The following is a 13,105-nucleotide window of genomic DNA, read 5'->3' as shown; positions in this document are numbered from 1 at the left end:
TCAGTAGCAGAATTAGTGGGCTACACAGCTAAAGATTACATTTTTCGGTCTGTTTTTGTACAGCATGACTAAGCTCTGGCCAATGAGATATTAAGTGAAAGTGACAGATGCTGCTTATGGATCATACTTTTAAGGAGAACTACCTCTCCTTTTACCTCTTTCCTGATAGCTAGACAGGGAATATGGTGGCTGAAGGAAAGGCATTCATCTTGGGCAATGAGAGAGAGCCACACATTAAAGATGGCAAAGCAATGAGATTGAGTCCAGTAACAATTCACCAGAGCAGAATGAATACACCAGCTCAATTATGAACTATTATAGAAAATAAAAATACAGAAACAAGCTTCTGTCTTGTTTAAGACTTTCTCCCATAAAGCAGTCAAACCTATATAGCATTTCTAATATAGACTGAAATCAACCCAAAAAATATAATAAAATTTCTTATGTACATAAGGTTTGCAACTAGGCAACTATTAACAGGAATGCTAAGATTTTCTTATGAAATTTAGGAATTATGGTAAAAATTTACCTTTTTTAACTGGAGACTGATGTTGCTGTTGTTCATTATGACCTTGAGAAAAGGCTTGCATTCCATTTGTCTTACACTATTAAAAGAAAAGAAAATGTACTTTTTAACTATGGCTTAAAAATTTTATATAACTTTTTTTTCCCATTACAAAACTATTTTCCTTAACAATTAAAGTATTAGTCAAGACATATTTCTGGACTGAAGGATAAGCAATCTTATAAAAAGCTTATTAAAAATAAGCAAAAAAAAAATCTTTCAAAATATATTCACATATATCTTTAACAATTTTGTCCTGATTTTTTAACTAACCCTTTGATTCCATGCTTACCAAGAAATACCCTGATTACAATTTAGCTTCTCATAAATCTCCCTAACATATATAATAAACTAGTAGAACCAATAAGAAAATATCCAGCACAAGACAGTAAGATTTCTCTTGATAAAATAATCTTTTTTCTGATTTTATAAATCAGTTTCACAAATTTGGTCAATACAATCTATCCTTAAGATAATTCTCTTACACTGACAAAAATCAGTTTGCAAACAGTAGGCCATACTCTGAACCATGGTAATTCATTAAGGTAGGTTTCCCAGAAGACATCCATCCTGAAAAATGAACATCTCTCCTCTATCAATCACTATAGTAGCAAGTTGTAGCCCACTCCTTAAACATCTGCAAATTCTACCAAGGTAACTCTGCAAGAAGTCAGGAAGATTAATTATCTAGCCCTAAGACACAAAGAAGAGTAATATGACTCCAATACTGGGTCATCAAAATAAGTTACCAGAAAAAAAATCAAATTTGAGCAAAATCTTTATTTTTAATTAGAGGTAGGAAAATATGAAAGTGTCAAAGATTTTCTCCAAAATCTTTGATTTTTGCCAAAGTTTCTCTTCCTGTTAGATTTAATAAACAACATGAACTACCATATGGTCCTTTTTAAAAATTAATTTTTTAAATTTGAAAATTTTAGCAGAGGCACACTTCACTAACACGAAAATGCAAGACCTAAAATCAAATTCAAAAGTAAATTGTAATCTGTATCTAAAAGAAAAAAATTTTTAAAAATAAATAAACATATTCATAAATAAACAAATGTCAGAAGAAAATACTTAGGAATAAATTTAACCAAGGTGTTGAAATATTTGTACAAGGAAAATTATGACACTAAAGAAATTAAAGATGACATAAATAAATGGAAAGATATCCTATGTTCATAGATTGAAAGAATATTGTTAAAATGTCCTTACTATCTAAAGTGATCTATAGATTCAATGCAATCCCTTTCAAAATTCCAGTAGCACTTTTTACAGGTAAAGCAGTCCTAAAATTCATATGAAAAACAAAAGACCATGGGTAGCCAAAGTAATCTTAAGTAAGAACAAAGCTGGCGGCACTGTACTTCCTGATTTAAAACTATATTACAAAGCTATAATAATCAAAACACTGTAATACTGTCATATAAAGACACATAATGGGACACCTGGCCTGACCTCAGGGTTGTAAGTTTGAGCCCCATGTTCAGTATAAAGATTACGTAAAAATAAAAGCTTTTATTTTTTTAAAGGTTTTATTTATTTATTTGACAGACAGAGATCACAAGTAGGCAGAGAGGCAGAGAGAGGGGAAGAAGCAGGCTCCCTGCCGAGCAGAGCAGAGAGCCTGATGTGGGGCTCGATCCCAGGACCCTGGGATCACAACCTGAGCCAAAGGCAGAGGCTTTAACCCACTGAGCCACCCAGGTATCCCCAAAATAAAAGCTTTAAAAAAAATACACATAAATCTGTGGAACAAAACAGACAACCCAGAAATAAACCCACACATATACTCAACTAATCTTTGACAAGGGAACAAAGAATACAAAAGGAGAAAGGATAGTCTCTTCAAAAAATAGTGTTGAGTGGCATCTGGGTGGTGCAGTCTGTTACGCAGCTGCCTTCGGTTCAGGTCATAAACCTGGGGTCTTGGGATCGAGCCCCACATTAGCCTCCTTGCTCAGTGAAGAGTCTGCTTCTCCCTCTCCCTCTGCTGCTCCACCTGCCTGTGCTCTCCCGCTTGCACTCTCTCTCTCAAATAAGTAAATAAAATCTTTAAAAAAAAATCAGTGGTGAGAAAAGTGGATATCCACGTGCAAAAGAAATTGTATCCTTATCTTATACTACACACAAAAATAAACTGAAAATGGATCGAAACCAAATACAAGACCATAAAAACCACAGAAGAAAACATGGAAAAAGCTCCTTGACACTGGCCTTGGCAATGATTTTTTGGATATGACATCAAAAGCACAAGCAACAAAAGCAAAAATAAGTAAACTGGACTACATCAAACTAAAAAGTTTCTGTACAGCAAAAGAAGCAACCAACCAAATGAAACGGCAACCTACTGAACAGGAGAAAATATTTGTCAACCATATTTCTAATAAGAGATGAATATCCAAAATATATAAAGATCTCCTGTAACACAAGCAAAATAGTAATAATAATCTGATTTAAAAATAGGCAGAGGACCTAAATAAACATTTTTCCAAAGAAATACAAATGGCCAAGAGGTACATGAAAAGATGCTTGACATTTGTAAATCATCAAGGTAATGCAAGTCAAAACTATAATGAGATACCACTTCAATCTGTTAGGAAGGCTGTTATCAAAAAGAGAGAAGTATTGGCAAGAATGGGGGGAAAAAGGAATTCTTGTACAACGCTGCTGGGAATGTAAACTGGTTGAGCCATTTTAGAAAACAGTATGGAAGTTCCTCAAAAAATTAAAAATAGAACTACTGAAGGATCCAGCAATCCCACTTCTTGGTATATATCCAGAGGAAACAAAAGCACAATCTTTTTAAAGACTGTGCATTCCCATTCATCCACTGCAGCATTATTCATAATAGCCAAAATAAGGGCATAACCTATATACATATCAACAGATGAATGGATAAGGAAATGTGGTAGATACATTAGATAGACAGATGGATGAAAAATATATAAATAGAATATTATTACTCAACCATAAAATGAGAAGAAAATTCTGCTGTATGTTACAATTTGGAAGACATTATATTAAGTGAAATAAGCCAGACACAAAGACAAATGCTGTGTGATCTCACTTACATGTGAAATGGTAAAAAGTCAAACTCATAAAATTAGAAAACAAAATGGTGCTTGCCAGAGGCTAAGGATAGGGGGAATGGGGAGATGCTGGTCAAAGAATACAAATTTTCTATTACAAGATAAATAAGTTCTAGAGACCTAATATACAGCATGGTGGTTATAATTAATAATATTATATTATATACTTGAAATTTGCTACTAGAGTAGATCTTAAGTGTTCCCCCCCATATATACACATACAAACTCGGTAACTATGTGAGGTGATGAATGTGTTAATTAACTTGATTGCTATAATCATATCAAAATGTATACATGCATTAAATCATCAGTTTGTATACCTTTACAAAAAATCATGTTGTATAACCTAAATATATTCAATTTTTGTCAATCACACCTCAAGAAATCTGGAAAAAAATTGTACTGTCATTTCTGCATATATTAGCAACTCAAAATACTGATTATTTCAAATCTTTCATAGCATGTAAGAGAGTACATCTACTAAAATTTTATACTTTTTTTCAATTATAATCTTACAATAAAATCATAATCTTACAAATTTTACAATCTTACATAATCAATAAAACTTGAGAACTCTATAATAAAAATATGCAGAGAGTGTGATGGAAGAAATGAGTAGGAATATCAAACTTGGCTTTAAAATGTCAGGAAAGGGGCACCTGGGTGGCTCAGTCATTAAGCAAATGCCTTGGGCTTAGGTCAGGATCTCAGGGCCCTAAGATCTGAGCCCTGCATTGAGTAGGGCTCCCTACTCAGGAGGAAGCCTGTTTCTCCCTCTCCCACTCCCCTTGCTTGTGTTCCCTCTTTCGCTGCCTCTTTCTCGGTCACATAGTAAAATCTCTTTTTAAAATGTCAGGAAGGGCTTTACATGATGCTTGGAGGATAAGTGGTAGTTAGACTGGCTTGACTAGTGAAAAATGAATGTTTATGGAAGAAAAGAACAGCTTTCTATTGGGAAGCATGGGGCAATATGGCTAGTTTAGGAAATGGAAAACTGAATAGGCTTGAGTAAAGCAAAATAAACACCAGGTCTTTTTTTTTCTTTTTTTTTTTTTCCAAGTCAAGTCTCTTTGCCATTTATGGTACATTACCCAATATTCTGCTTAGCTTTTTCATACTTAGAGCAAAAATGTATCTAGCTCCTCTAACTCATCTTAAACAAATGTACACCACTGAGATAACAAAGGAGAATGAGAAGAGGTAAATACATATCAAACTGCACTCCTAGAATAAAAGTTAAACAGAAAAAAAACTAACTCACTGAGAGTTAATTTATGTAGTATACAAGAGCTCCTATAAAACAATGGGGGGAAAGCCTATAATAAGGAATGGGTAAAGGCCAGGAAATGGTAATACAGAAGGAAAATTCAAATTACTGGGGTTATTTTCAGGTTTTTTAAAAGATTTTATTTATTTTAAAAAGAGAGAGCGCATGAGCAGTGGTTGAGGAGGGCACAGGAAGAGGGAGAAAGAGGGAAAGAATCTCAAGCCAACTCTGCTGAGCACAGAGTCCAGCAGGGGCCTATATCTCAGGATACTGAAATCACAATCTGAGCCAAAATCAAGAGTCGGATTCTTAATCAACTGAGCTACCCACGCACCCCTCAAATTACTCTTAAATAAAAAGATGGCTACTAAATCTTGACATCCCTCCCCCATCTTTATCTCCTCCCCTTGAATCTGAGCAAATTCTGTGACTGCTCAGACTGATCTAATATGGCAGACATGACGCTTAACTGATTTCCAGGCCTTAAAAATCTCACAGCTTCCACCTTTTATCTTTTAGAACATTAGTCATGGAATCCAGACATGAAGCTGTTAAAAGCACAGGCCACTTGGAGAGATCATTTGTAGGTGTTAGGTGTTCTTTCCATTCCGCTGAGGCAGCTAAATCCTAAGCCAACAGTCAGCATCAACTGCCAGCCATTTAAGTAAGACATTTAGCCATTAAGTCAAGACTTTAAATGACTCCAATCCTAGATGCTACCTGACTGCAACCACATTACTGAACTTAGAAAAAGGCCACCTGAGCTCAGTCAACACAGAGAGCCATGAAAGAGAGTAAGAAGTTATTGTTTTAAGTCAAAGTTTTCAAGTATTTTTTATGAGGTAATAATAAAAAAACAGAGGTTAAAAGAAGTTATTCAGCAGAGGGAAGATAATATCAAACAGAAACATGGATTTATACAAAGAAATTAAGAGCACTAGTAAACAAAGGTAAAATAAAACTCATTCTATTTCTTAAGCTATTTTAAAAGATAACATGTGAAAGCAAAAATAACAGTAATGCAAAATGTATTTATAGTCCAAGCTACAGAAAAATTATTCCCATAATAGAACATGAATGGGAGGGGAGATTCTACCAAAAAAACCATCAGATCTAAAAGTGATTTTAACAAAATTGATATTCAAAAACCAATACTATTTCTGTATCCTACCAGCCACCATGTGGAATTTGAAATTTACAAAACATACCACTTACAATAGTATCAAAAAATATGAACTGCTTATAAATTTGACAAAAGATGTTCAAGACCCCTATGCTAGAAAATACAAAAAAATGGAAAGATAGGCTGTATTCATGAATCAGAAGACAGTATCTTTAAGATGCTGATTCTTCTCAAATTAATCTTTAGACTCAAAATTCCAGTAGACTTTTTGTAGAAATTGACAAGCTCATTTAAAATTTATATGGAAATACAAAAGACCTAGACAGCTGAGAAAAATTAGAAAAAAAAAACAAAACAAAACAAAAAAAAAACTAAAGTTAGTGAACATTCACTATCTTATATTAAGACATCATAAAGCTACAGCAGTCTGTAAAATGTGTTGTTGACAAAAGATGGACATATAGGAGACTTATGTAGTATGGTGAATATAGTTAACAATACTGTATTATATAACTGAAAATTGCTAGGAAAAAAATCTTAAATGCTCTTGCTGTAACAACAAAAGGTAATTATGTGAAATGAAGAATACTTTAACTAAATCCATTGTGGTAAACATTTTGCAACATATAAACTTATCAAGTCATCACACTGTACATCTTAGTTACATGTGAACTGTATCTCAATAAAGTTGGGGGGAAAAGACATATAAATCAATAAAGCATAATAGGATTAGAAATAAACTCACACATGTATACTGATTTTCAGTACTCTCACAATTCAATGAACCCAAAAAACCCAAAATCAAATAACCCAAAGTAAACAACCCAAATATCAAAAATATGCAAAATATTTTAACAGACACTTCACAAAAAAAGGAAAAATGAAAAATACAAATAGAACATAAGCTCAATCAATGATAAGATGCTCAATCTCATTAATCACTAAGAAAATGCAAATTTAAAATATAATTAGATACTAACATTCACATACCAAAATGGCTAAAAATTGGTAGGCTATGAAGCAACTGGAACTTGCACATACCACTGGTGGGAATATAAGACAGCACAACCACCTTGAAAAATATTTTGGCAGTTTTTTAGAAGCTAAACAAACTCCTCATAAAACCCATCAGTTCCATTCCTGTGTATTGGGTGTATGTCCACAAACAAACGTGAACACAATCATCCAGAGCAGCATTATTCATAATACCCAGTATGTATATTTCATTTACATGACATTCTAGAATAGTCAAAACTAATTTACAGTTAAAGAAAGCAGATCAATGGATGTCTGAAGCAGGAGGGAGCATTAGGGGTTAGTGGAAGAATGGATGATGAACGACTGCAAAGGTTATAAGGGCACTTTGGGGGAAGATATAGAAAATGTTCTATATCTTCATTATGGGATTGGTTACGTAAGGTATATATTTGTCAAAACTCATTGAAAAAATGGGTTCATTTTACTATGTTATACTTTAATAAAGTTGACTTAAAAAATACATAGTTAGTAAAAAGTATCCAGCATATTTGTAGCAACCTCTGATATAGGTTCTGGTAGCTTTTGCATTACAACTGAAGCAGCAGACAAAATTTTAAGTTTAGGAGTAAGTTTAATTATATGTTTGGTTTTTCCTCTATCAAATTTGCAAAGTAAATATACGTTTTTTTACACATAAAGATTTCTGAAGAAGGTCAATGGTTCCAAAGAGAGTTATAAACATTACTTATTAAGGGGACATACTAGCTGATAGAATGAAATAAAACATTACAATGACTTATAAAAAATTAATAAAAAGCAAGACTAATTAAGATACCATGGTACTGACATAAAGACATGCAATTAGATCAATGGAACAGAATAAAGAGCCTAAAAAAAGACCCTATGTACATGAAAAGTTATTATACAATAAAGATGTCATAAATCTTTATGGAAATAATAAGATTATGCAATGAATTATACTTGAGAATTGGCCACCTACATGAAAAAAATTAGATTTCTATCTCATATCATACAAAAGAAATCAATTTCAGGTAGACTATACCTGAACACATATGTAGGAAAATATCTTTTGATGTTAGCAATGAGAAGACTTAGCAAACAATGACACAAAAAGTGAAATCATAAAAAAAAAAAACACTGACAATATGACTACCTTAAGATTTAAAACTTCTGAACAAAAACACCACAAAAAAGAGACAATTTCTATCATAGACCACATTCCCAGGAAAGAAAATATTTGCTTTGCATACGAGAAAAATAATTAAAATCCAAAATATAGTTTAAAGGCATATAAACCAAAAAGAAAGACAACCCAAGAAAAATGGGCAAATGATATGAACTGACAATTCAGAAAAAGAGAAGATCCAAATGGCCAAATTAAAGATGAAAAGTTTTTATTTTTCTATTACTTCACAAGTAACAGAAAAATAAAAATGAAAACACATAAAAAGATATGATTTCTCAGGGGTTCCTGGGTGGCTCAGTCAGTAAGTGTCTGCCTTTGTCTCAGGTCATGATATCAGGGTCCTGGGATCCAGCCCCATGTGGGGCTCCCTGTTCAGCGGGGAGACTGCTTCTCCCTATGCCCCTCCTCCCCCCACTCATGCTCACTCATGCTCACTCCCTCTCTCAAATAAATAATTAAAAATCTTTAAAGATATAAGTTCTTATCCATTAAACAAGACAAAATGTGGGCTGCCTGGGTGGCTCAGTCATTAAGCCTCTGCCTTCAGCTCAGGTCATGATCCCAGGCTCCTGGGATCAAGCCCTGCATGGGGCTCCCTGCTCAGGAGGAAGCCTACTTCTCCCTCTCCCACTCCCCCTGCTTGTGTTCCCTGTCTCGCTGCGTCTGTCAAATAAATAAATAAATAAATAAAATCTTTTTAAAAAATAAATTAATTAAATAAACAAGACAAAATATTGAAATCTGACAATAATAAGGCAAGGATGTAGAAAAATCAGACCTCTCCTGCATTGCTCATACAAATCACTTTGGAGAGTACGTTAGCAAAAAATAATAACATTGAAGATAAGATTACCTGTTAACTTACTACTTCTACTTCAGTTTTATAATGCAGAGAACCTCTCAAACATGTATAAGATATAACATTTATGGATGTGCACTGTAGCATTATTATAAAATAGAAACAAGTACCAAGCCCACCAACAGAAAATGAAATAAAAAATATGGTATATTAATATATAAAGAGTTTTTTTTATCAGCACATATAGAACAGCTTTATTCATTTTAAAAGTTGCCTAATATTCTATTTATTATGAACATAGTAATGCTTCTGCATGCAGAATCTATTTCTGGAAGGATCTAGGTGAGAAACTGGTACAATGGTTAGTTCTGATCAGAGGAAGCTGGTGACTAGGGGATAGAGATTGCAGGGAAATTTGTCACTAAATGCCATTTTATATGTCTTCAACTTTAAATTTTGATTATTTTACTTAGTCGAAAAATTATATTAGAAAATTTAAAATATAAACCTGAATGCAGAAAGAATGGCAAAAACACATGTGGGTATAATACTATATATATAAAATTATAAAGCAGTTAAAACAATTCTAATTTTTGTAGCAAAAGTACTAATACATTCTTGGAAACAATAACAAATTGAGTATAATTTGAGGACGGTAAGGAGGAAGGTGAGAAGAAAACAGGATAGTGGAGGGGCACGGTCCACAGGCACAGCCAGGAAAACTGTTGTATGATGTATGGAGCAAGCACTTACTACATGCCAGACACAGTGCTAAGATTTTGGAAGCACTGACTCACTGCTATCTCCTCCTAACACTTACCTGTGAGAAAGATAGCTATCAGCCCCATTTTCAGGTGAGGAAACTAAGGCTTTGAGAAGTGAAAGAAATCACTCATGTAAGGTCACAGGGCTGGGAAATCGCAGGGCTGGGGCTCAAGCTCATCTTCCTATCAAAAACTTGGCATGTGGCTGTGTGCCCCTTGGGCCAGCCACCCCCTCTCTGGGCCCATCTCTGGGATAAGACTTACTGCACACATTTAATGCAACACGTGGGGATGGCAGGGAATAGGATTCCACTGCACAATGAACACTATTTTCATATACCATGTAGGGGGTGAGAAGTGGAGGATGAGAAGAAAATGGGTTAGTGGAAGGATAAACAGGAGTTTTGAAATATATGTTAGGTTTCTTCTTTAACATTTTGGGGGAGGAGGGGCAGAAGGAAAGGAAGAGAGAAAATCTTTTCTCACAACCCTGAGATCACAACCTGAGCTAAAATCAAGTGTTGGATGCTAAACCAACTGAGTCACCCAGTTACCGCTCTTTAACATTTTCTAAAACAAATAAAGCAAAATGTTTAGATTTGAAAATGTTGGGCAACAGGTATAATTTTCTTTAATATATTCTAGAAATATAACATAACTTTTTAAAGAGTACATAAAATACCTCGCACAGTACCTAGCACAGCACCATCTAACAAATGTTACTTTCCAGTCTGCAATGCTTCATTTTATTATAATTTCTAGGACTTACTCTGCTAACTCCACTTTGTAAGCACTGAGTGTTGCATGAATATTCATTCTGAAAGTTGAAAGGGAATACTGCTCCTGGTAGAAGGGGAAAAAAAAAGAAAACTACTTTAAATATCCATTATTTCAATAAATGATATACAACCATCCAAAACCCTTAATTATCCAGGATATTCTAGGTACTGTTTTGAACTGTTTTCTGATAATTCATTTACTTAACAAATATTTATTAAACACTAAGGAATATCAGCCACTGTGTTACGGGATGGGTTGTAAGTGTAAAAGGAGTTCAGAGAGTTTTAGAAGAGTTCATGGTCTATTTTAAAAGACAAGCTCATAAGAAATTACTATAATAAAAACAAATATGAGGGGTACAGAGAAGATATTAGGGGAGAGCAGAGTGGGCTTTGTGATATAGAGGGAAAAAGGAATTTCTAAAAGGAAATAATATTGGGGTGCCTGGGTGGCTCATTGGCTTCAGCGTCCAACTTTTGGTTTCAGCTCAGGTCATGATCTCATGAGTCGAGCTTGGTCTTTCTCTCTCTAAAATACATAAATAAATTTTATTTTTAAAAAGTAAATAATTCTATCTGGATCTTAGGAGAATATAATTAAATGAGAGACAGGTCTACTACCTTTACCCCCTATAAAAAACTTAGAATCAATGAAAAACTGAATCTGTACAGATAAGGGAGTGATGGGCGCTGCAAAAAGGCTGGTCACAGAAAGGAGCTGTGGCCAATGGTTTTATACCCTTCCCTTTAGGAGAAAATCTGTGACCTGACCAAAACTACTGCTTCTTCAGCACACCAGAAGGAGCTGGCATCAACACAGTTAAAGCTATGGTCCAGAAGATCCCTAATATCATTTGTCAGTCCTAAGTCACAGCCATTTTTCAGAGGAAACACAACCAAAACAGAGACAATCTTCCTTGTAAGAGGAGAACAAATAGAAAACTGAGGAACTGGTATCATTTTTATCTTTTCTACTTCATCTTTGCACCTTTTTTGAAGAAGTCAGTTACTCAGTTGAACACATGAAATTTTGTTTTTCCTTTGTCTAAGAAGTCAGTTACTCAGTTGAACACATGGAATAAAGAGTATTTTAATAGGATGGTGACAATATTATATATACATTATATATATGATATATATATTATATATAGTAATATTTAGGAGATATATACATTAACATTTAGGAGTCATACATACACACACATATATATAAACCTAAGTTAAAATACAGAAGTCATTCTGGCAACAATGAAAAAAATAAATTCCAATTAAGGAAAAACTATTCCAAAAATCTGTCCAAAATACTAGTTTAACAGGCAAAAGAAAAATCTTTAATTTTAGAAATTTTTGTTTAAATTTCCTGAAAAGTGAGACTCTATGTCCTAGCAAAGCCCTAATCTGTAACCATTGTTTTGTTTGTATTCATTCATTTATTCATTCATTTATATGCTGTTAGGAATTATTTTTAAAGGTTAATTCTCCAGCAGGATTGCTCTGCAGTGAGCATAATTTCAGGGCACAATTTGTATTGAGAGTATCATTCTAAGCAGAAGCAGTTAACCATAAAAATGAGACATTTAAAAAAGTACACAAAGTTGTTGGGAGGCAAGAGCTGTTCTTCCTACATTTGTTAGTCTGATAGACTAGGTAGACTCATAGACTATTAAGAGTCTTTCTCTTTGGTTTTTAAATTTTTCAAATAAACAAGATCATTAGTTTTCATTATTTCTTACCCACCATAAACAATTACTTCATTTATTATTTAGTCTTTCAAATACTACTTAGCCATTAAACAATTAATATTTAAAGATATGTATCCTAGATTACTCACCAGGGGGAGAAGTCAGATGACGAACAGGTCTTGCTGGTTGAAGCGGTTTACCAATCAATTTTTTGGTTTCCATTATCACAAAGACCTTGAGGTTCCATACTTTAGGAAGAAAAAATGTATCTTATCTTTTCAACAAGATGATCAAGATGCTTTTATACACATACACACACACACACACACACACACACACACACACGCAACCACAACATTCATTTGAAGATAATTTATTTTATAAGTTAAGGTGGAAACCTTAGACCTCTTTAAACCATCTGTCACAATGGAACATTCACTCTTTTGAAACATTTTCCTCTCATAACTTCCCTGACTCTTCTTTTGGTTTGTTTCCTATTTCTTTGACTACCTCTTCTAACTTCCTTGGCTTATTCCTCTTCTTTTCTCCAGTTAAATTTAGGAATTCTTCCAAATTTGGCTTTGATCTTCTTCCTTGACCTCAATTATGATGATTTCAGCTACCGATCTACATGACAAATACGCCCGAATCTATACATTTAGCATCTACCCCTCAAATTCCAATTCTATTTTTTAAAATACTTCCATTTACATCTTATCACAAATACCTCAAATTCAAGATATCCAAAATTAAATTCATTACTTTGACTCCAAAGATGTTCTCACCTCTGGTATTCCTTAAAGCCTTCAACTCTCTCAGACCTTTGGTTAAATAAGATCTAAATAAGAG

At 33.8% G+C, this 13,105-nt stretch overlaps 1 protein-coding gene across 1 annotated transcript in view; it reads right to left on the bottom strand.

The window, feature by feature from the left end:
* LOC111146798 (chromosome unknown C8orf88 homolog) overlaps positions 1-12,478 on the bottom strand; it is a 35,705-nt gene extending 23,227 nt beyond the window's left edge. The window contains exons 1-3 of the mRNA XM_022502482.1: positions 12,406-12,478; positions 10,565-10,638; positions 530-605 (exon numbers count right to left, since the gene is read on the bottom strand). Coding sequence (XP_022358190.1) covers positions 530-605; positions 10,565-10,638; positions 12,406-12,478 — 223 coding nt within the window. The remainder of the gene's footprint in view (positions 1-529; positions 606-10,564; positions 10,639-12,405) is intronic.
* Between the last annotated feature and the right edge of the window lie 627 nt (positions 12,479-13,105).

Source organism: Enhydra lutris, unplaced genomic scaffold (genome assembly GCF_002288905.1).
Source record: "Enhydra lutris kenyoni isolate GAN:26980312 unplaced genomic scaffold, ASM228890v2 scaffoldscaffold14, whole genome shotgun sequence".
In the NCBI taxonomy this organism is placed as follows: Eukaryota; Metazoa; Chordata; class Mammalia; order Carnivora; family Mustelidae; genus Enhydra; species Enhydra lutris.
Note: the sequence above shows the minus strand (reverse complement) of the source record. Positions and strands in the feature narration are given on the sequence as shown.